At 32.4% G+C, this 25,656-nt stretch overlaps 1 protein-coding gene across 2 annotated transcripts in view; it reads left to right on the forward strand.

Moving 5' to 3' along the window:
- stac (C2 and C2B_Munc13-like domain-containing protein staccato) overlaps positions 1 to 21,484 on the forward strand; it is a 110,018-nt gene extending 88,534 nt beyond the window's left edge. For both annotated transcript variants that reach the window (XM_088261175.1, XM_088261176.1), the window contains 14 exons: positions 5,817 to 6,160; positions 7,346 to 7,393; positions 8,590 to 8,749; positions 9,612 to 9,791; positions 11,154 to 11,788; positions 12,782 to 13,042; positions 13,264 to 13,555; positions 14,032 to 14,264; positions 14,367 to 14,457; positions 15,776 to 15,985; positions 16,799 to 17,105; positions 18,064 to 18,187; positions 19,174 to 19,367; positions 20,653 to 21,484. In XM_088261175.1, the coding sequence (XP_088117301.1) occupies positions 5,817 to 6,160; positions 7,346 to 7,393; positions 8,590 to 8,749; positions 9,612 to 9,791; positions 11,154 to 11,788; positions 12,782 to 13,042; positions 13,264 to 13,555; positions 14,032 to 14,264; positions 14,367 to 14,457; positions 15,776 to 15,985; positions 16,799 to 17,105; positions 18,064 to 18,187; positions 19,174 to 19,367; positions 20,653 to 20,750 (3,177 nt within the window). In that variant the 3' untranslated portion in view covers positions 20,751 to 21,484. The remainder of the gene's footprint in view (positions 1 to 5,816; positions 6,161 to 7,345; positions 7,394 to 8,589; positions 8,750 to 9,611; positions 9,792 to 11,153; positions 11,789 to 12,781; positions 13,043 to 13,263; positions 13,556 to 14,031; positions 14,265 to 14,366; positions 14,458 to 15,775; positions 15,986 to 16,798; positions 17,106 to 18,063; positions 18,188 to 19,173; positions 19,368 to 20,652) is intronic.
- Positions 21,485 to 25,656: the final 4,172 nt, after the last annotated feature.

The following is a 25,656-nucleotide window of genomic DNA, read 5'->3' on the forward strand; positions in this document are numbered from 1 at the left end:
CAGTAACTTTCTGAAAGCACTCGGTCTACATTCGTTTTGCAGGACCATCTGCCAACGACACCTACCTACATAATATTTTTATGACGGTTTCTGCTACAGACCGTGCGAAATATCTAGGTAATTTAAAAAAAAACATTTCTCTGCTTTTATTGGATGGTTTTCAAATGTAATGGCCGAATCGTAACTCTTATTCTACACGCAAGTCGTATGAAGTTTTTTTTTTAAAACTAACTAACCATCATGCTACTCCCCCGCAGGGGTAGGTGGAGAGAATAGAACGTCACACCACTCTGTCTTTGTAAACATTATTCGCCTATTCCACATTTATGCATCTCTTCATACATACATACATACCCGCCTATTATTCCGACATTTTTTTGAGAGTTGAGTATAAAATTTAATATTTTAACGAAAGCGTTCTGACGAGATCTCGCATTTAGTTTATATAAGGTTACAATATAGGATGATTCTAAAGATATGAATTTTAAGGATGCACTCTCAAATATACACAGTCAGTACCTACGCGACCAGGTACACGAGAAGCAGCACATGTTGTCTGCGCACATTTTTTTAGATGTATTGGAATTTGGCGAAAAATTTTTTTTACCTTTTTTTTTAAACTCCCTTACCTTTCATAACTCTTTTTTTTTTTAACACCATATATTTTTTCTTATTATTTTAAATTCAGAAACGGTGTTTAATGTTTTAAAAATGTTTCAATGAAGGGAATTTTAGTCACAAATAAAATTCTCTCTCAAGTCTTCAATAAAAAAAAACGAATTAATGTTTTAAGAAAGTATTTACTAATTTTTCGCTAAGTTTGATTGAAAATGTGGAGAATGTTTAGTAAAGTTTACATTGAGTCCGGATGAACTCATCCTATCATTCATCAACTCCTGTATACAGTAAGCAACCAACACCACTTTACACCCAACAGTCTATCGACCCAGTTTACACTTTCTGAACTAATATGCTAGTATGTATTTCTTTTATCAATTTACTATTGAAAATTCAGTTATTGTTAAGCATTTTTTATTTAATCGATATGTAAAAAAATTCAATTATGACATTATGCTTATATGGAAACAGTCAATTAAAAAAATTGGCACAAATGGCGCTATTTTTGTCATGAATCAATTATTATTATACGGTAGAGTACGGCTCATTTTTCCTCTTCCATTTATTTTATTTTATTTTATTGGATGGAAGAACAACAGTTACAATATATGATACATCAGAATACAAAAAATAAAATCATGAGTTTACCAATTATAGTTCTTCACAAGTATGCATAATAGAGGTCTATATAAAGGAAGAACACGAGACAAGGATGGGATAAAGAGAAAAGGAGATGGCAGTGATAGGAAAAGAAGAAAAGGAAAGGACAGGGAATAGAATTACCTTTTTAGGTTTATAAGATTTCTAACAATTTATCTTTAAAGTATAAAATTTATTTTATAATTTTTTTTATAAAACTTCTTTTACAATATAGCGGGTATGTCTTCCACCGTGAGTTTTTTCATTTACATCATCTGCATCCCGTAAAACATATTTTACTCATACGTTCAAAAAGCTGTTTTTTTTAAAGCTTCAAAGCAATCGGTGAATATGGTAACTCTATGTAGAACATTTGGTGTATGTGTGAGGAGATGCATGACTGTGAAAGTATCGAAGATTGTTTGCAATGACAGATTGGTGTGGCGTTCTATTTTCTCTGCCTACGCTTGCGGGAAAGTGGCTTGATGGTTTGTTAGTTAGTTAGGTATAAGGTTTTGAACAAACAAATTGTATTGTATATTATATAAAATTGAATTAAATTAATTAATTGTATATTGTAATTTTGCACTTAAAAAAAATAAGTCACCTTTAAATTGACCTGAAATCTAGATGCGGCTTATACAACACTGCTTATCATGGCCCTACTTAGGCTGGAAGTTTTATAGCCTATACCTACTCGTGAGTGGATTTGCTCTTTATTTTTAAAGTTACTTTATTTTCACATAATTCATGAATGAAAACTCATGAGCAAAAACACTCGCTATTTAAATTTAAACAATTATTAGGATTACAGTTTAAAGGTTCATTTATAGAGGACTAACTGTATTTTTATCTTACAAATATAGCATGCAACCAATTCGGTATTATTCAAAGTCGTGTGTTAATGAATAAGAATTTTTTATTCCTAATCATAAGTTAACGGGTCAATAAAGCGTTGTCGGGATCTTTTGTAAGGAAAATCTATCGCACTCAATTTTCCCGCGAACGGATATCACGATCTTGGGCAGAAATAGATTTGGCAAGTAACATTCAGTAGGCCCGGGCACATTATACATAGTACCGCCGCGTACTCCAATCCTAGACGACTGCAGCTTTAGCTCACCTCTGAAATGTTGCGCGGGTCGATTAGACAACACACCCTCCGCGGGTCAAAATAGCCGGAAAAAACAAACCACCCCTAGCGGAAATTGCGTGCTTTTCCGCGCTCAGTGGTCTGGTCACTACCGACTATACTGCGGTCCTTATATCCTGTCTAAGTGTTACGTGTTTCGATGAAGGGTGATCTTTTAGAAGACGTAGTCATGAACGGAACACTGAAAAGGAATGTCTTTCGCGGTATGAAAAAGGATGTACTGGAAAGACAGACGAGTTTGATGGTCCAATTTATGACAGTGAGTCGCTACATATCGATTATTTTCGGTGAAAATTTGCCAACCAAAATGTTAGTGTTGTGAGTGACGTATTCAGTGATAGATTTTTTTGTTGTTATCGAATGAATTCGTCAATGTGTAACAAATTAATGAAAACAATCATTGTAGCAATATCAATTAAATATTTATTACAAACGATGTTCAAGTAAATATTTATTATTAATTATAGGTGAAAAAATAATAATTATGAAATAAATATTTATTATTTTTATAGGTAATGATGATATTTATAAAGTTTTTTCTGTGATAGAATGTTTTTTTAAAGATTGAATTTGTCAGTGTCTAACAAATTTATGGAGGCAATCATTGTAGCAATTTAAATTATATATTTATTATAGACGATCGTTAAATAAATATTTATTGTTTATTATAGATAATTATGATATTTATAATATTTGTTTGACGCTCCACATCGATTATTTTCGGTAAAAATTTGCGAACAAAAATATTAGTGATACTCAGTGATTAGTGAATGTTTTTTTTATTGATTAAATTGTCGATATCTAACAAATTTATGGAGACAGTCATTGTAGTAATATTAATTAAATATTTATGTAAATGAAGATTAAATAAATATTGATTATTTTTAAAGATGATAATATTCGTAAAATTTATTAGTCGTTCCATATCGATTATTTTTTGTGAAAATTTTCGAACCAAAATATTAGCATTGTGAGTGACGTGTATTCAGTGATATACTGTTTTTTATTGATTGATATTGTCAATATTTAACAAATTGATAGACACAATCATTGTAGCAATATTTGTTAAATATTTAATATAGATATTGACGAAATAAATATTTATAATGAATGAAAAAATTAAATAACAAATAAACATTTATTTTCACTTTTGTTTTTAAAACAAAGAATGATGAAAGTCAAGAATGTAAATACACAGACTTTCATATTACTGCGTTTTGCAGGATTCGAACAGGACCTTTGGTATTCCTTGGACCCTGATTCGAGTACTGGCTAGATATTGTTTATTTTTCAATTAAATTACAATATTCCTTTATTGATTTTCTCTTTTCATTTCAAATGTCGAATGCTCAGCATTATTAATCTTGAATAAATTAATTTTCAGCCGAATTTGTGCTACGAATTATTTTTATTTTTAAAAATTACACAGTCATTACTACCGGTGTTCCAGAGTTAAAGTTTTTTTACATCATATTGAGTGTGTCCAAATACTTGTTCACAAATCTGGGTTTTTCCACTTAGGAGTTATTTAACATATTTGACATCTCAACATTGATAAAGAAGAATATGAAAATCTTCACATTTACAGGGCCTCCGACCTGTCATAGGCTGAAAATCAGGTTGTCAAGCGTTTCGCAGTATGTAAAATAATCCGGGTTTAGATCTTGCCTACAAATAAAAGGGCCTCTGCTAAATAAAAGATTTTTTAAGTATAATAATAGATGGCCGTTGTGAACTCAATCACGGAACGTCATGAGATGGATCATATATCTACGACTTAAAAAAATTGAGTAGTGTGGTTGTCAATCCTGGGTAGAATGGTGAATGTTACACGTGTGTAAAGTGATCACTTAACCAGCCTATGGCAGGTCGGTCATAAGCCTTGTAAATGCGCAGACTTCCATATTCTTCTTCGAGATATCAAAAATATTAAGTTTCCCAATTATTTTTGTAAATGCAGTAAAAAGTATAAATGTTTTGATGAATATTTTTTCATGTTTTGCAATGGCTCCCATCCAAAAATGTGGGAGTGACTTTTTTATAAACGACATAAATGCACGCGAAATATTTCCGTCACCGCGCGGGTTTCAAAAGTTTTCTCCGGTGATGTATCACGAGTTGGTTACAAGAATGTTTCGCATGAAAATGATCTGCCATTTTCGCAAAATTAACAAAAACCTGTATTACACGGATTTAATTTCTAAATTTTATAAATCCATTTTTCCATATTTTAAATTTATTATTTGAGGCTGAGATCTCGAACGCTTAAAGTAGAACGCGTTCGGCCGCGCTGAGGGCTCGACGTCTCTCTGCATTATTTTTTTAGAAAAAATAGCGAAAAAATATTTTTATATATTTTTTAAACTCCTTTCAATAACTCTTCTTTTCAAAATCATATATTTCTTTCAAATAAAATTTAATATTTTTAATACAAAAACGGTATTTTAAGCAAAAAATTTTCTTCATCTTTGTTGAGATATCAAGATGCAACAATGTTAGAATTGTAAAAAAAAGTTGTTTTTTTAATATTTAATATAAATGTCAAAAAACCTTAACTCGAAAATATGCAATTTTTACTAAATGATGCATATTATAAAGTTTTCAACATTCTATAAACTGGCAAAATACACTAAGTACTTTGAAATGTCATATATATGTGGTATTAAAAGTAAATTCACCTTTAAGTTTAATAGGGATTATTCAAACAGGGATTTTAGAGTTAACTTTTTTTGCCAGTATACCCACAATGTTTAAAACAGCATTCCTGATGGCAATTGAAACGGTTTTTTTTTCATAATTAAAATGAAGCTTTGTTTTAAAATCACTTAAAATATTTTATTATAACTTCATTATAATGTCTACAGGTTTCGAAGCTAACCACTTCTTTTTCAAGACTGATTAATACTATTAAGTATTTACAACATTTTGAGTGTGTCCAAATAGTTGTTCACAAAATCTGGATTATCTCCAATTACAGGAGTTGTTTTCATATTATTTTTTGTTTAGTGATTCAAGAATAATGTTTCAAAATTGGTTCATATTATATATATAGAACTTCCAAGAAATTGAGTAGTGTGGTTGTCAATAATGGGTAGAATTGGTGAATGTTACATATGTTTAAAGTGATCACTTAAACCAGCCTATGACAGTTGTCAGCCCCGTAAATGCCCAGACTTCCATATTCTTCTTCATCTTTGATGAGATGTCAAAAAACAATAAACTATTAAGTATTAATCGGTCTCGAAAAAGAAACTGTTGGCTTCAAAACCGGTAGACATTATAATAAATTTATTATAAAATATTTATAGTGATTTTAAAACATATTTATATTTTGATTATAAAATGGAAAATTAGAAAGTTATCGCTTCAAATATAAGATCATATATATGTTTTTTTTTTCTTTCAGATCGATGAACTCTATAAAGAAGTTTTATTTCAAATAATGCACAATGTCGGATGCGATGGTAATGTTGACGTCGGACAGCTGTCGCTGCTCTCCTATGTACAAGATGCCTTCAAAGTGTCCAGCGAAAGGCACCGGGAAATCTTAGCTGAAGCCGAAGCGAAGGAACCGCCAGACATCATGCTGAACGTCGAGGTCATAGAGGCCAAAGACCTCAACCCGAAGGATTCCAACGGCCTGAGCGATCCGTTTGTCACACTGTACCTTCTGTCCAACCCCACGCAACGATACAACACCTCAGTTAAGGGTGAAACTCTTAGCCCAGTGTGGGAAGAACATTTTTCATTGTAAGTTTGTTATCCGAGATTATGATAAGCATTGATTATTTTAATAATTAAACACTTGTATAATAGCACTTATTGAGTTTTATTTCATTACACACAACTAGTTTCGAAAACTACAGTTGTTTCCATCGACGTACTTACGACGGTACGTACGATGTTGATTACTAAAACATTTGTATGTTTCAGTAATCCCCTGTAGATGAAAACAACTGTAGTTATTGAAACTAGTCATGTTTAATGAAACAAAACCCAATGAGTGGTATTATGGAAGTGTTTTATTTTTTAAATAATCAACACGTCATTCCACCAGTTAATGGTTAATCAATCAATAATATAAGATAAGCGTTGTCGATAAAATTAAGAAATGTGTGTTGAGATGGTTTGGACATGTGGAACAAACGAGTGAGGAAAGTACAGTAAAACAAATTTATGAGAAGAATGTACTTGGAAATAGTGATGAAAACTTGGCATTGTCAAATATTTTGAATTCTTGAAAGTGGTCAGGTACGGAGTACGAAGAATTTGTGAGTATGTATGTATGAGGAGATGCATGAATGTGGAAGATGCAAAGATTGATTGAAGATCTCTTAGACAAATAAGGGGCAAAAGATATGTGATATATATTTGAATCTCGAGATAAGCATTATCAATAAAATTAAGAAAGGGGTGATGAGGTTTGGAGATGTCAAATGATTAAGTGAGGAAAAAATGGTAAAACAAATCCATGAAACGAATGAAGTTGGAAAATGGAGCAGAGGAACACCAAGGAAAATTTGGTATGATCAAGTATTTCAAATGAAAGTGGTGTGGCGAGGCAGCATAATGGTTAGTTAGTTAGTTAATTTTTACAGTATTTTGAGTATGTCTAAATGTTTGTTCACAAATTCTGGGTTTGTGTCCGCTTAGGAGTTATTTATATTAATAATGAAGGTTTGTTTGTCCTTACAGACATACAAAATAAAGCTTTCCATGTTTCTAGACCTAAATGAGGTGAAAAGCTTTGAAAATGTACTGTTGATGTTGGTACAAAACAGAGAGAACAATGCAAGGTTGCCAGTAGTGAAAATTTTGTGACAACCGTCCTTTTTATTATTCTATGAATTGCACATATTTATACTAAAGTATATTTATAAATAACAATGAAAGAAATGTGTATGTAAAACTATTTTTTTTATTTATTAATTTCAGGCCTATATCTACAACACCAGCTGAGGATACACTTTGTTTGGAAGTCTGGTAAGAAACATAATTTTTATCATAAAAAAATACATACTATATTTTCCAATACTTGAGTGTTGCCAAATCTTTGTTAAAAAATGCTAGGTGTACTTAACTAAGGAGATGTGATACTAAATAAAGATTTTTATTTCCATCTTATCAAAGATCGAGATATTTTTTATTGAGATGGGAATATGGAGGTATTGAACAGTCATTAGCTGGTTTAAACAATCTCTTAGACATTTCGAAAACGTATGCTTCAACATTCAACATTTTCAATGAATTTGTTGAAGGTGACATTTATGGTAAAAAAATGTAAAAATAACTTGTAAAAGTGAACATTAAGTTTATAGTGAAAAACTTAATGAATATTAACCTATGTGATACCATAGATGTCTCTATGCATTTAACCACTTCACACTCGCGCACTCACCTGTGAGCGTGTTCACTTGGCGTTATGTCCGCGCTCGATCACATTTGATATCTTGAAAAAAAAAACTTGAGATACGTTTACATATTAAAATAATAATTTTGTTGCTTCAAATATTAACATGTTTTTTTTTCATGTCTTGATTTGCATCTCAGGAGCCTATTTTATCGTTATTTTCATCATATTAATTTTTTTTTTTTTATAAGTTTTTAAATAAATAATTGGGAGAGAACAAAAACTTTGTTTCAAAATAACGAGTACATAATTAAAATGCAATAATTTTTTTTATTAGTTTGGACCAATTTCTTAAAAAAAACGAGTGTGAAGTGGTTAATATACAAAATACCTTTAAAATTTAGAATGGTGAATGCTACACAGTGTATAAAGTGTTTACTCTCTAAACACATTGTCGGGCGGTTTATTTCTCAAAACCCAGACCCTAATTAGAATACTAATTAGGGTCTCATATTAATCTCAAGTAACCGCAAACCCAATTCCGACCTGTACAATGCCTTTTAGCATCTGTATCAAAAGTAAGCAAATAGAATGCTTATTAGATAGAATGCTTATCTCCTGCTTTCTACCAACAGTACGTTAAAGACGTTCTAAAGCATTAACCGCAAACAATGTGTTAAACTAGCCGATGACAAGTTGTAAGCCCTATAAATACACAGACTACCATATTCTTATCTCAATATAAAAATACTAAGACAATTGGTATCAATGAAATCTCTATACTTTTGATTTATTTTTATTTCTAACGCCTGTTTTATATTTTTTCTAGGGATTTTGATCCTGCCGAAACTGTAAAAGAGAAAATGTCAAAAATCTTTGAAGTCAAAGGAGTGAAAGGGTTAAGGAAGTTAGTTAAAGAAATTGCCGTTACAGCTTCCACAGGCAAACACGATAATGAACTTATCGGTAGAGCGAGTATTCCCCTGAAAGTGAGTATTTCAACAGCTTATTGTAACTCTGTCTCTGTAGTGCAGCAGTTGGTTTGTTTGGCTGCCGAGTTGGATTATCTGGGTTTGATTCCCAGAAAAAAAAAATATCAGTGATTTTTCATTCTTATATTTATTTGATATCACCCTGGACTGGTGGCTAAAGTGCTGGAGTAATCACGTTGGTGTCATGCAAATAATAATCAAGATAATAGGGTGCCAATATTGTTATGTGTCCTATACACCAAAGGGTCTGGATAGGGGTGTTTTTGCAAATAAGGGTTGGAAAAATAGAAGTGAGGGTGATTAATTCTACACTCCTTACTTATTAATAAGTAAGTGGAAATATGTTTGATAACATAAATGATGAAGCTGAAAATGAAGGACATTTTTTAATGATACCATAGGAGAAAATAAGAACAATATCACAGCAACACCCGTACTCTTACTACCTTGTGTAATTTGTATATTGCTAATATATATGCATCCCTTGAGGATAAAATACTACTACTACTGACCCTTACCTGCATCCAATGGTGCATAGGCCACTGTATCAAATTGATGCAATAATGATTTGATACTTTATTATTGAAGGCGACGTGTTCAGTCTTGCACTTCAGGTACCAGTGCAGGGTAATATTAAATTTATATTGTAGTGAAAAACCTCTTATATTTATTCTGGAAATTGTACTCGGGTCCGGCATTGTGGTCAAAATCGCTAACCACTACACTATGGAAGCGGACAAAAGGCAGAGAAGTAGGATAAAATAACTTCCTGAAAACAGAAAATTCTATTTTGAATGTTTGACTCTTGCCTATTCATATTTTCTTAGTTTGTAATTAATTTGTTTGTTTTTGTTTATAGTCAATCCCAACATCTGGAATGACAATGTGGTACAGTTTGGACAAGAAGAACAAAATTCGAAGACAGGGTGTTGTGAAAGTTCGCCTCGCATTTTCTTCGGAAAAAAATTCTCAAGTTGCGACTCAGGAACACCGGCATCTCCTGAGGATACTGCTCTTACATGAACTGGAAAATTCAAAGGTAAGCTATATAAATAGTGTCGGGTTGCAGTCCCGTGGTTAGTGTCGCGGACTCTTGAGTAATAGTTTTTCGGTTCAAACCTACTCTACTACAATTTGATACCTATTTCTAATAATGAGCCACTTAGGCTCACAGAAATAGTATAATTGAGGTATTTTTGTAAATTATAAAAACACAAATATTTCTCTTTTCTTTAAGAAAAAAAATATGAAAAATATTGAGTGTGTCTAAATATTTTTATCAAGATTTTATTGTAATCCTAACATAGATAAAGAATTTCATTAATTGATTCGGCAGTCACTTTGTGGTAAAATCTATCCATTTTTAATTAATGTTTTACTTAGTAACAGTTTTTAAGAAATAGTGGTATTTACTAAGTAAAACATTAATTAAAAATGGATAGATAAAGAAGTTTGTAGATTTTTTAATACCATTTTAATCTTGCGATACTAGTGTCATTTTAGGTAAGGAATATTCAATGATCGGAATGGGGAAAAATACATTTCAAAGTTAACCTGTCCGGGAGTATGGTGGTACATAAACGCCTGCACTTATAACTAAAGCCTAGTGACATTTATTTCTACAATGGCACTTATACTGCCATCTGTGGTTGAATTTAACACTAAAACTTCACTTTAGCCTATTTTTCTGTTCTACCCACAACATTTTACTTGCAATGTTTGTGTGATGACATTATAATAACGCTGTGAAAGAAAACCCATGAAATAAACTTGTTTAATTTTGATATAATTCATGTTTACTGATGTAAATATTTTTTTTATTCAAGAAAACATGTTGCTTATAGCATTAACTATGATATGAAATTATAAAAAGTTGAAAAAAAAAAACCCAGATACAGTTTTGTCAAAGTTTTTTTTTATGGAAAAATATTATGCAATAAAGGGTAAAAAATATTTTCCCATCATTTCATATCGCTCACTCCTTTCAAGAACGTCATAAATCAAAAAACTTGATTTTTCAGGAGAACGTTTTTAAAGTTTGAAATTATAACACAATGTATTAAAAATAAATATCAAGTCACTTATTGAACTTTTTACTATGCAACACATCTTTGTAGGTAAAACCTGAAGGTTTTTTCTCCATTTGAAAAATATTTAATATATTTAAAAAAAAAATTAAACAATACCTTTTCTTAAAAATGCAAAAACAACATTTTCTGCCCTGTAGCGGGTAAATATTAAGTTAAAAATATGCCGCTTTTGCTGGGATATAGTACATTTTCTGGGCATTTCGAAAACATGCACAACTGAAAATTGACAATTTTTGATTTATGACGTTCTTGAAAGGAGTGAGCGATATGTTAATTTGAAATGTGAATAACAAATTATGTTTTACTTCCAGGTAGCTCCGTATTGGTGGTCTGGAACATATTGCGTCCAGGCTGAAGCGTTGATTCAATTACACGCAGCTTTAAGTGGATTAAGTCAGAATGAAATAGCGTTAGCACAATGGACAGTATTCTGCGCCGTACACAATGAGCACCCACTCAGCTTCACTCTATTCACTAACATACTATCCAAACTAGTCAAACCGTTACAGTCAGGCCTAATCTGCGAGGAGGAGACCAAACTGTTCTGGGATGGAGCTAAGAAACTATTCCCATCCTGCTTTAGCGTCATAAGAAAAATCAGGAAGAAAACTGCGGGAGACAAGAATGTTTTAAAAACGCTGAGAGATGTTTTGACAATATTTGTAACACTGTCTGACTTGAAGATACCCGAGGGTATAGATGTATTTCCTCCAAACGTTTATGGTTGGTTGAAAAGAACTGATGATAACGCCATCTGTGATATTATTTTCGTTTTAAAGGAAGCTTGTTTGCAAGGCGCGTCGGAATGGTTTGTGCATATTTTGGAGAACAACGAATGTAAGGATAAGAGCGAGGAAGGAAGGTTGCAACATTTAATCAGAGTTATTCAACTGATCAGGTCTGATTTACAGAGAGCTGTGGAGTACTATGATAAAGTATTTTCGGAGTAAGTATTTTTTTTTTACATTTTTATATTGAAATGCGAGTTTTGACCCAAAACCACCAAATTATGTGTGTGTGTATCAAGTTTAGAAATTTAGATAAAAATAAATTATGAATGCAGTTTTATAAAGTACACTATCAAACTTTAATTTTATTGATGATGCATATCTCAGCCTTATGCTCCTTCCTTATTTCACCATTCAAACATCTATCATACATCGTTCTGCCGCACATTGGACTTAGAGATTGTATTTCGTCTATTTTCATCCTTCTTTTGTTAATTCCATGCTTCACTTCCATATTAACATAATCACAACATTCGAACAGTAAATTAAATATTTATTTTAAGTTTACTTTTATTCATCTTTCTTTCCGGCATCTCTTCATACATTTTGATCCTTTGTATAGTAAAGATTTTGTGAATATTTTTATATTTTAAAATTGCAAAATTAAAATTTTTCTGTTTCTAGTTTTTTATAATGGAGATCACTACTCCATATAATTCTCAATTGTTTTTTTCACAAAAATTACTATATTATGTTTATGTTTTTTTTAATTTTTTTTTTATTTCAATCCAATTTTGTGCCTTACTCAATTACTCAATCTTGTATTTACTAAGATTTCTTAAATTTACTGTAACTGAAGTACAATTCAAGTATTTAGATCTAAATAAAACTGGACTTGGTTTAGATAATCTTAAAAAATTAGAAATATGTAAAGCAATGAATAAAGACCTACCCATAATAAATAGCCAATTAATTGAACCTCATGCTATTGAAAATACTGCCATTTTGATTCCTTTAATTTCATTCTCTCTCTCTTTCAAATAAAATAATGATTTTTATTTCAAATAAAAAGACCTTAGCAATTTCACTTTAGTTTACAGTTGATTTGATGATTAAATGGTATTCGTGAAGTAGAATTTTTAAGTAGTATTACACAAAGTAAACGATGAATGATAAGGAGAGTATCATATTATAATGATTTTGCATTTTAGTGTTGTCAACTTTTCCTACGCCAAGAGCCTCTACATATTGTACCAATCCAAGATATGTGAGTTGGTAGAACCAGAGGTTATCGAAGTGTGCAAGAGTATGAAGAAACTGAGGTACAGTGAAGATTCCTCGCAACACAAAGTCACGCTGGCTGATGAGAATGGCGATGGAACACAACTTGGGGGACCCAAAATACAAGGAGAGCCCTTGGCGATGGGAACTACACTGTTTGAACTGTACCTTGTTCTCCAGCGGTTCTTAGCGTGAGTGGAAATATCAAACTTTTAATCAAATAATTTTCATAATTGCTTTGTAAAAAAAAACGTGTTTGTTACCGCCGTGTATGTCAGTCCTCAATAACATTACGTGAAATGTTACGGCCTTCCGAGAACGGCTTTACTAATACATCCTGGCACTAAGAGGCTTAATTTGTGGACAAGTATTTGGATACACTCAAAATGTTGTAATTTTTTAATGTTTCTAGGTTAGGCCAAGGTCTCTGCCCCGCTGACTGGTCTCAGTTTACAATCTCCAAATTCCACAACTGGTTCTTCGGTGGAGTAGCTCAGTGGCTAGACATAGCTGTCTTCAAGGCCCTGACTCGTATAGAGAAGGCTGTCGAACTAGACCAGTTGGTACCGGTTGACACTACTGTCCGGTACAGCAGCTCCGCCGTAGACACGCTGGCCATCTTTTATCAAATCAAGGTCTTCTGGCAGCAGCTGGCCTGGCCGGATGTAGAGGGTTCTTACACTTTTGTGGCGAAGATCATTGATGTATGTACCATTCCCTTGGTCCCTTATGTATGGAAGTAAAGCGCAGAGTTAGCAAGGAGGATGAAAGTAGACTGAATACAGTCGAAATGCGTTCTCTGAGATGAATGTGCAGCTACTAGTCCCCGTGGGAATCAAACCTGGGACCTCTAGCATGGTAGCCCAATGTGCTAACCACCTCACTATGTGGCGGATCTTAGTGGATGAATAAATAACTCCTAAGTGGAGCTTATTCTTCTTCTTCATCTGCTTTAGTTAGGAATGTGTCCTGTTGTTCTCAGAGCCTGCTCCTGGGAGGTGGATGTCCATTATTTGGGTGGTCTTTCTGGGGGTCTTCTGCCTGTTATGCACACGTCTGATATGCACTCACCACTCGATCCGAACTCTATAGTGGAGTGAAATCCATAATTTGTAAACCAAAATTCTGTCACACTCAAAATAATGTGAATGAAAAATAATTATACTAATATTTTTTTCAGGATATATGCAGGTGTTGCGTATTTTATGCGGACAATATGTCATCACGAGTGGAAGGAATGGGTGAAGTAACTACCGTATATGAAAAGAAGTTCCAAGTCACCACAGAATGGTGTTTAGCTATTAATAATATCGATTACGTCAGGCAAAGTCTTCAGCCATTTGTCGAAGAATTGGGGATGTCTGACATCATTTCTAAACTGAGCGACTTGAAAAGTCCGCTTGAAGCACAAAGGTTTGTATTTTGTCATTTAATTGCACTAGGTTATTATTATGATAGTGTAAAAAATAAACTTTTTATGTGAATAAGATATTTATCATGTCATTTATATTTTAGGTGTAAAGAGACACTGGAAAATGTTGTTGAAAATGCAATTGATACAGTAAGAAATAAAATCATTGAGCTCTTGGAAAAAGTTGTCATGAAGGTTAGTACATAAGCTGGTAATTATTATTTATACATACACATCTTGAACTATATTTAAGTATGATTTTATGTAAGTTATATATATTAGGTCAGTTCCACCCTCTTCTACCTTCATCCAGTTAAAAATCATCATTTTTACCAGTAAATTATTGGCCATCAACGTCCATGTGTCAAAAATCAATAGAGAACATAGTCGCCATACATTGCGTTTAACGAGATTTCCAATCACAATTTGTATCCCCTAGCCTACCTGTGTAATATTTCATGAATTATCTCCAATTTATTTGGTTATGTAAAATTTCTTTATCACATTTTGGACGAGTTTTTTTTATGCCTGCGGACCGCTGACAATACAAGACCTTAACAAAGAGATTAGTGCATAATATTCATATAAAACTAATGTTTTTAGTAATATTCATAAAAAAACAAACGTTTTTTAAATAATTCCTTCTTTTCTGACTTTGGAATGAGGCCAACACAGAAGGTAAAAATACTCTTCCCGTCCTTAAGCATCAATCAACCAAACGGGTAAAAATACCTTACCCGTCTTTAGTGTGTTTATATTACCCTAGACTGGTATCTGTGGCACAGCACTGATCACTTTGCCAACATATAATTGACAATTAACTTAACATTGCATCAATTTCATCCAATACCCTATGCTTTATTGGGTGTGGATATGTGTCAGTATCAGTAGTATTATGTAAAATTATATACATTTGAAAATAATATGAAATGAGTAATTGATAGATGCATTTTTATGTAAATAAAAATATTAATGTTATATAATATAATAAAACCCTTATCTGCACCCAATGGTGCATAGGGCACTGCGTCATATAAACGCAGTGTTATCTTGATCGTTTACACATGAAGGAAAGGTGATCAGCCCTCCGCTTCAGGTACCAGTCCAGGGTAATATTGAATAAATATGACAGTGAAAAGATCACTGATATTTATTTTACCCCCCTTGGGAATCGAACCCGGGACCTTCAGAACGATAGCCGAGCGTGCTGACCATTACACTACGGAGGCGGACAATTAATGTTTATTTGTTCAAAATATTAATTCCCCCAAAGTTGGTCACCGATTGCTTTTAAATTTTGTCACAACGTTGCATTGAAATATGTGCCTTTTTTAATATATCCATGTACAAAAAAATTCTTATGTTTGTTTGTTTTAAATCTTAAAACTCCTAAAGTTATTCGACGATTGCTTTGAAATTTTGTTTAGTTCTTTATATAGTTTATATAACATTACACCAATGTTCGTTTATCTTTTTAATTTGTATATTTATATCTTAAAAATCTCTATTTTAGATGATACCTTCTATATCGAGATTTTTACTTGAGGGAGCAGAATTGCTTCATCAAGATTGCTCGAGTATGGACCGTGTCATGCTCTACTTAGAAGAGAATCTGGACTTACTGCACAGTCAGCTGAACCAAGACAACTTCACCAGGACATTGGATGTTATTTGGGACAAGCTCAGCCAGTTGTTGTTCCAACTTGTTAAAACTAATTTGGAGGTAACCACATTTCTTTCTCTGCACCTACATTAACCAGAGTTATTGGAGTTTATGCGTAATTATTATATGTTTAATGCGATTGGTCCGACATTACAAACATGAATATAGAACTTTACAAAATTATTACTATATATAGGTTCAGTTATAATGTAATGTGTATTCCCACATGAAATATAATATGTATTATGTTTACCTGGAAACAATTTAAAAATGACTACAAAATATTGGATTTTGAAAATTGAAAAAGGGCAGTTGGAGCACCAATTGACACATTTCATGCTAAGAACACGCCTAACATGTCTACATGTGTCATCCGCTTTGCGATCAAGATATGTGTACCCTGTTCGTCACTGAACTTGTAAAAAATAAACCTGAGCACTGTTCGGCTGCCCAAACATAAAACACAGTAAGGGACATTTTTTTGTAGTATGTTTTTTTTGCATTTTTGGACTTAGTAGAATCTACTTAGTCCAAAAATGCAAAAAAACGTAATACAAAAAAAAGTCCCTTACTGTGTTTTGAGTTTGGACAGCCGTGTTGTTTTTTTAGTGTTTTGCCACCAAAGAAAAAATTGGTCATTTATCGATGAATTTCTAATAAATTCCAATAAAAGCATCTAGTGGCAACTGACAAGCTCAGTTGGGTTGTTTATCTTAAGTAACAAAACATCTTAAGTATCTTAGAAAACAAATGAAAATACTCAAGCAGTGCAATACTACACATGCACAGTTCTACGATAACTGTTCAAAAGTATGAAGTAGTCAAAAGAAAAGACAAACACTAATTGAATATTTTCCATGCACCATTTTCTAGAAACGGCGGCCACCCTCCTTTTTCTCAAACCTGCACGAATGCCTCAAGATAATGGTGCAGTCGTTCAAACAGGACAATACGGAATCGCAATCCAACGAAACTCTGGCCAGCATAGAATACCAGCTGAAACTGCACGGCTTCGAGACCTCAGAGCTGATACACCAATACTTCCTAGAGAGGTGGGAGGAACAAAACAAGTTGACGGAGTCTCCATTCGGAATGCTCTCCGTACGAACAATGTTTACCGAATCTTCGCTGGTTGTAGAAGTCATGAATGCAAGAAATCTTTTGGCTATGGATTCTAATGGTATATATTACAAAGTTTATTATTTATTCTATCATAAAATGGATTATTCACCCTGCGAATGATTTATCAATAAATATTTTGAAATTCACTACTTATGGAAGGGATCCGAAATGGAATGTCAATGAATGGTTGAGTGGGAAATGTGATGACTGAACAAATGTTTAAATGCCTCGCTCTGCCACTGCTCCCTGTCTGTCTGCTGTGCTGGTTTGGGTTGTGGAGGTATCTGTGTACCGGCTAACTTTGAGTTGGAACCAGAGACTGTTTTTTCACTTTTTATATTGCAATGTATAAGGTTTATAGTGACATCTGTTGAATTTTTCTTATATTTATGTTATATATTGAGTATAACACAGACTGTCCCACTCTTACCACTGGTACCACTCATTAGTAAAGCATTGATTATTGGTGTATAATTACGTTTTATTGAAAAATTATTATGTGCACGTGTGAAACTAATTCATAAAAAAAAAAATCATAATATTGCGTGTGAGTGTTTTAATTACATTAAACGTTACGCGAGTGCAACACGCCCACTTCAATCATTAACTTACTCTCGGTCAGTCATACGCTATATGAGTATGTAAAAATAATCCGCGGTTCTGATCTTGCATACATCAAAAAAAGGGTCTCTGCTAAAACAAAATCTTTCTCAGTCCAACATAGATGGCTGTTGTAAACTCATACATACATTGTCATGAAATTAATGATATGTGCAGGAGTTCCAAAAATTTGAGTAGTGTGGTTGTCAATCATGGGTAGAATGTTGAATGTAGCAAGCGTGTAAAGTGATCACTTAACTAGCCTATGACGAACCACAAGCCCTGTAAAAACCAGACTTTATTATTCTTCTTCACCATGTTAAAAAAGTCAAAAAAAAAACTTAGTGAAGAAAACCCAAACACTCAAAATGTCCTTACTCTAATATTTTAATGATTATTTTTGTAAATTATTATAGGAAGCGTAGATTCGTTTGTGAGGATACATCTGCTTCCTGAGGATATGTTCGCTGGAACTATTCGACCGAAAACACAAACACACAATAAAAACCAATTTCCCCTTTACGATGAAGTTTTCAAAATGTAAGTCACTATTTTTTCCAAATTATTTAAAAAAAAAACCTAAAACTTAAAATGAGTGAAGAAAGGACATTACACATAACGAGTTACAGAGAAACTGCTAGTTCATTTTTTATGACATTCACTTGTGAGCCAGTTGTTTGGCTATGTCATATTTGATTGCATGTCATAAACAATCTTCTTTCATATAGTTTTATAAAAAAGTATTGTAAATAATATGGGAAAAACCAGTGAGGACACATTATTGCAATCTGTAATTATGTGTATAAAGAAATATAAATAAATAAAATAAAGCCAGCAGCAAATGGTAGTCTTCAAAAAGAACTGGGAGTGTGTTTAGGACTTTTAGGTACTGCATTTAACAGTATGGGGCTGTCTAGAGATTCGGAGACCGACAAAACTCTCTCTGCAGGGTACAACCTTTTCATCAACTTAACTAACGAACAGGGGGATTGAAATCCCCCATAAATGAATTTTAATCCAATGACTTAAGTATTATTAGAGCTACTTACACTATATTTTTTGTAATCTCAAAAATATTATTAAAGAAAATTTTCCCTTTTTTATTTTTATAAATTCAAATCGTTTAATGTTTCAAAATATTGTTTTTGTTAAAAAGCATAATCACTCAGTACCACAAGATCTATGTGCTTCAATATCAGCAGGTTATGTTTTTGTCTGCTAGCAATATGTTATTCCTTTCACTCCAATAATTGTGATATTACCACAAGAAGAGAGCTAGACAGTTATATTACTTCGCTTTCGTTTGATCCGATTTACGGCTTCTCACTTATATCATTTCGCTCTCAACATGGCTGTGACTCTGAGTTACGAGTTACGTAATACGATTTCCATACAAATATGAACTGGGGTCTTATTGGGGGTGTGATTTTTGGACGATCAGTAGGGAAACGTTAATATCTTCTACTTGAGAGATCAATAAATACCCAATGACATAACAAATGTGAATTTGTGAACTTTCATTGCAGTGTTTTGACTCCCGAACAACGAAAATGCACCAATGGTTTGATAGTATTTGATGTGAAAGACAAGGACATGTTTGGAATGTCTAACCAGTACCTTGCCGAGGCTTATGTGCACTTCAGTGAAGTTCCTCAAGATGCCACTGATGTCAAAAGTCTTCCGCAGGTCCATCTCAAATTATCAAGGCCAACCAAACTCGGTATGTACACAAATATAAAAATCCCTTTCCTTTAGGTGTTGTGACCTTTCTGATAGTGAGGTTAACAATTATGCCGGCTGTTTGCCGGAGAGTAAGTTTTTTAAACATAAAACTTGTCAAGTGTCATAGGCTGGCTATGTGATAACTTTATACACTTGCCAGTTGTCACGCCATGGCTTTGGAGGTCTTCCAGGTGGTCTTCTTGCACCTGGGTTTTCTTGAAGAGCAATTTGGGCTAGTCTACTTTCTTGCATTTTATTACATGGGCATTCCAGAATCGTACTCACTGTCTTCTCCATCTGACTATATCATCCTTACTACACATTTTCCGGATTTATGTGTTCCTTATTCAGTCTTTTAATGTGTTTCTGGATGTGCATCTCAATTTCCTTATTTCTGAGCTTCTTAGAAGAGATTTGGTTCGCGTTGTGTCTGCTCTGGTCCCTATCTCATATGTGACAATGACATGTCTTGTATATTTTTATTTTACTCCCAATATGTGCTCATACTTCCAGATTTTCTCTCTAAGGTACCCCGATATTGTTGTGCACCATTGACCTGTCCAAGAGTCTCATATACATATCATATAATTGACATATTCTTTCATGTATGAGTTCTCGGAAGCATCTATGGTTAATTTCAGTAAGCTTTTATTCAGCAGATATTCTTATTTTTATGATTCCTCCAAGATAACATACATTTAAAAATAAGGGTCTCTGCTAATAATAAGCTTGCTCAAATCAACCGTAGATGCTGCTGAGAACTTACATATAAAATAATGTTTGAATCATATGATAAAATGCATATATGACTTCTAAAATTTGAGTAGTGTGGTTGTCAATCATAGGTAGAATGTAAAATGTTACACGTGTATAAAGTGATAACTTAAAATAGCCTATGACAGGTCGTAAGCCCTGTAAATACTTAGATTTCTATATTCTATTTTATCGTTGTTGAAATGTCATTATAAAATACCTCCTAAGTGGAGAAACTCAGATATGTGAACAAGGATTAGGACACACCAAAAATGTCGTGAATTAAATATATATGTAATAAAATACCTAGGTACCTACCTACACATTTTATTAAGTACTTACATATAGTACCTACATAAAACAGATCTACCACCAGATGTCGCATGCGTCGCACTGAATAAAACAAAAGACATGAGATAGAAAAAATATAATATTCTGTATTATAAATATATAATATATGTTATCAAAGATTAATAGCAAGAGATGATATTTTTATTTTTTATTTCATGATTCAATGATTTTTTTTTCAGAGGGAGATGCCATTGAAGCGTTGGAAAACAGACAGGGAGATAAACAGGCTAAGGAATTCCTCAAAAAACAGAAACAGAAAATTGGATTACCACACTGACTATATGTTCGGAACAATATGAAAAGATCTCTTAACAACTTGAACAAAATAACCAGATAATCTTAGTGACGCAATGAGTCATTCAGCTTTAGTGACTATATTTTTAATATATGTAGAACACATTCAGCTTTGGTGACTACATACATAATATAATGTATGTAGACCACATTCAGCTTTAGTAACTTTAAACATAATATATGTAGACCACATTCAGCTTTAGTGACTACATACATAATATATGCAGACCACATTCAGCTTTAGTGACTTTATACATAATATATGTAGACCACATTCAGCTTTGGCAACTACATACACAATATATGTAGACCATATTCAGCTTTAGTGACTACATACATCAGCGGTCGGGGAACTTTTTTATTACCCCTATAAATTTTTTGCATTAGTCGATATTACCCGCTCCCCCCATTATGAAAAGAAGACAATCAACATATATTTAAAATAAAACTTATTTATTGAATTAATTTATACAAAAAAGGTACATAAAAATAGTTATAGCCAAACAAAATAAAATTCTGAAATTGGATCAATCGAAAATTCAGGTTTTCGGAGAGTTTTTGGAGAATTGATGTTGCTTCATGTTTAATACAATAAATAATAATTTAATACTTTATAGTTTGGACTTTTTGATGTAAGAGCAATTTGAAAAGTCTTCAGCATTTAATCGATTTCTGAATTGTTTAAATTTGTAAAAATACGAACATGTTTATGAAAAACCAAACTGAAAAATATAATTTTTTTTTTTATATTATTTTTTGACATCTCATCAAAGATGAAGAAGAATATGGAAGTCTGGGCATTTACGGGGCTTACGACCGTCATAGGCTGGTTTGAGTGATCACTTTACACACGTGTAACATTCACCAATTCTACCCATTATCTCACCAATAGATGTCTCTAGTGAAGTTTTAGTGATTCATGAATAAGGTTTCTAAATTGGTTCATATATATATAGAACTTCCAAGAATTTGAGTAGTGTGGTTGTCAATAATGGGTAGAATTGGTGAATGTTACACGTGTGTAAAGTGATCACTCAAACCAGCCTATGACGGTCGTAAGCCCCGTAAATGCCCAGACTTCCATATTCTTCTTCATCTTTGATGAGATGTCAAAAAATAATATGAAAATAACTCCTGTAATTGGAGATAATCCAGATTTTGTGAACAAGTATTTGGACACACTCAAAATGTTGAAAAATATAAAATATGTAGACCACATTCAGCTTTAGTGACTACATACACAATATACATATGTAGACCTTATTCAGCTTTAGTGACTACATACATACATAATACATATATGTAGACCATATTCAGCTTTAGTGACTGCATACATTGTTTATTTAGACCACATTCAGCTTTAGTGACTACATATCGCTCACTTCTTTCAAGAACGTCATAAATAAAAAAAACTTGATTTTGCAGGAGAACCTTTTTAATGTTTAAAAATATAATACAATGTATTAAAAATAAATATAAAGCCACTTATTGAACTTTTAACTGTGCAATAGATCTTTTAAGGTAAAACCTGAAGATTTTTTCTCCATTTGAAAAATATTTAGGATATTTAAAAAAAATAATTAAACAATACCTTTTCTTCAAAATACAAAAACAACACTTTCTGCCCTGTAGCGGGTAAATATTAATTTCAAAATATGCCTCTTTTGCTGGGATATAGAACATTTTCTGGGCATTCCGAAAACAACTGAAAATTGTCAATTTTTGATTTATGACGTTCTTAAATGAGTGAGCGATATACATATAATACACATAGATCACACTCGGCTAAAAAAAATATGCCTCTTTTGCTGGGATATAGAACATTTTCTGGGCATTCCGAAAACAACTGAAAATTGTCGATTTTTGATTTATGACGTTCTTAAAGGAGTGAGCGATATATAAAACATGTAGATCACACTCGGCTTTAGTTAAACTCATGCCTCTAGTGAGATGGCGAGTGTTTTTGCCTAGAATTTTCACTCATGAATTACATGAAATTATAGTAACTTTAAACTTAAAGAGTAAATCCACTCACAAGTAGGCATAGGCTATGAAACTTATAAAGTTGAAGCCTGAGTAGGGACATGATAAACGGTGTTGCATAAGCCGTAGCTAGATTTTAGAGTCACTTGGACGTTAGGTAATTCAAAAAACTCGGCTTTAGTAACTACATACATAATAAACGTAGACCATAAAATTTGTCATATGTGAGGAGTTAATATAGAACAACTTTGATGCAAAAATTTTTTGTTTTAAATCATAATATTGTATTTAAGAGTCGGAACTACTCTGGTTTAGTCTATATTTTTATTTCTTCTGTATCTCATTTCATTGATCTAACTAACTCATCAAGTAAAATCATATTGATTTTATTTTTAAAATATGTAGTTTATATTTTTTGCTCTTTACAGATAATAAATTAATTATTTGTACCTTTTTATAAATAATATATAAATAAATCAAGAACAAATTTTGAAGCGTTAATAACATTCAATTATTTGATTAGCTAATCTCACTGTCAAAAAAGTCCCAGGTTCAATTCCCTGATTGATTCCATATAAACTTAACTTCAAGGGATTGGATGGTAATTTTTCAATATGGCATACAATTAAGTTATTTACAAAAAGGTGTTATATTGCAGTGAACTAAACATGAGAGCTGATTACTTATGATTTGCATTCATGATAGTGTTCTATGTACCATAAGGATAATAAAATAAGAAAAATAATAATGCTTCGCAAACTGTTAAAGGAATTAATGAGTGATAAAAAAAAATATATAAAAAAAGAAATAAGAGATCAATTATCAAAACAATACATAGGGTCAAAACGATGCATGTATGACTTTACAGATATTCTAGACTGATCCATATGATATCCGTCAAAATGTAAAATATTCTTGTTCCTAGTTTGTACCAGGGCAATCCTGAATTCCCAAGCCAATATTTTCTTTTTCCTCCATTTGCTTTCTAATAAAGTAGTAATGATCTTCATTAATGAGTTCCTTCCCACACATTAAATGTGCCCTTTAAATATATTCCAATCATAGCATTGCCCTGAAATGCATTTTTGATTCATTTTTGCTTAAAATTGGATACTTTATTGTACGTTGGGTGATGATACTAAAGGTCACATATGTACGAAACCTCTTGCATTTCTTGTTGATTTATCTCATTTAGACTGATTTATTTTAAAATATGTATTTTATGCTAGGTGATAATTGTGTTAAGTGTCTATTTACATATAACATATGTATATTTTTGAGCATAAGATCAAACTAACCTGAACAGGAGTTTCTGCGGATAAAAATGTATCTGGGGAGTGAGTTTATTTTTTTTTTTACATTTTATAATTTGCTATCATAGCCGATGGTATAAGCAAAATATTTTCTTGAATAAAAAATATATGTACTCTAGTAAACATATTTTATATCAAAATTATCAATGTTTTATTTCATGGGTTTTCTTTGACAGCGTCATTGCGATGATGTCATAAAAACTTAATTTCAAGGAAAATGCTGTAGTTAAAACAGAAAAATAATCTGAAGTGTAGTTGTAGTATTGAAATACAACTACAAATAAATGATACTGGGCTTTAGTTATAAGCGCTGCCGTTCACGTACGCCTATACTCCTTCGAGGAAAGTTTTGTTTGAATGATTGTTCACGTTTGGCCACACTGCCGGACAGGTTAATATAACTTTTCTTTTGCATATCTTATAGATAGCAGCTATTGTACATATAATTGATTAAAATATGCTGTGAATGTTTTGTATCTTTGTAGTATAGCGATTGGCTATCATGCTGGAAGTCCCTGTATCGATTCTTAGGGGAGTCAAAATAAATATCTAATATTTATTCAAAATTACCCTGGACTGTTATCTGTGGCATAGGCCTAATCACCTTGCCTTCATAACAATAACGGCCAAGTAAACATTGCGTTGATCTGTGCAGTGCCCTATTGGGTGCACATAAGGATCAGTAGAAGAAGTAAATGTGATCATTTTTAATGACTAAATTGAAAATGTATGTAAAATTATTCAAATAATTATTTTGCAGATGACCAGTGAATGGAGCTTTTTACTTTTTTATGTTTTTGTAAGGTATTTACTATTTTTGTAAAATTAATAACAATTACTTTCGATCTATCAAACAAACACATGATTTTGTGGGAATATAATAATAATAATAATAAAACCCTTATCCGCACCCAAATGGTGCATAGGGCACTGTGTCATATAAACGCAGTGTTATCTTGATCGTTTATTCATGAAGGAAAGGTGATCAGTCCTCCGCTTCAGGTACCAGTCCATGGTAATTTTAAATAAATATTACAGTGAAAAAATCACTAATATTTATTTTACCCCCCTTGGGAATCGAACCCGGGACCTCCAAAACGGTAGCCGAGCGTGCTGACCATTATTTTACGGAGGCGGACTAAAGGGACTGTGGGAATATACATAGTTTTAATGAATACTTTACCAACGGACTGTAAAAATTATAGGATTGTCAATATTTACCGATAATTCTGTTATGTGTTTCTATTTTTTTCCTAAAATAGAAACACATAACCTACAATGTTTATAGATGGCATATATAAATAGTATTTTATATTTAATTTTCATGTTTTTTTGAACTGCTGATAATATTTGAGCAAACAAGTTCCACAGATGATAATGAAATAAATATTAAGAAAATATTTTTATTTATTTCTTATTTCATCATAAACAATGTTTCTTTGTTTTTCTATTTGGGAATATGGAAGTCTGAGCATTTGCAAATATGTTATTTTTACAGTGAATAAAGTGATCACTTAAGCCAGCCTGTAAAAGTCGTAGGCTCTGTGGATGCACAAACTTCCATATTCTCTTTTTGTAAAACATATTCTTAGT

The sequence above is a fragment of the Brachycentrus maculatus genome, unplaced genomic scaffold, assembly GCF_059751285.1.
Source record: "Brachycentrus maculatus isolate JH-2025_06_01 unplaced genomic scaffold, ASM5975128v1 h1tg000150l, whole genome shotgun sequence".
Taxonomy (NCBI): Eukaryota; Metazoa; Arthropoda; class Insecta; order Trichoptera; family Brachycentridae; genus Brachycentrus; species Brachycentrus maculatus.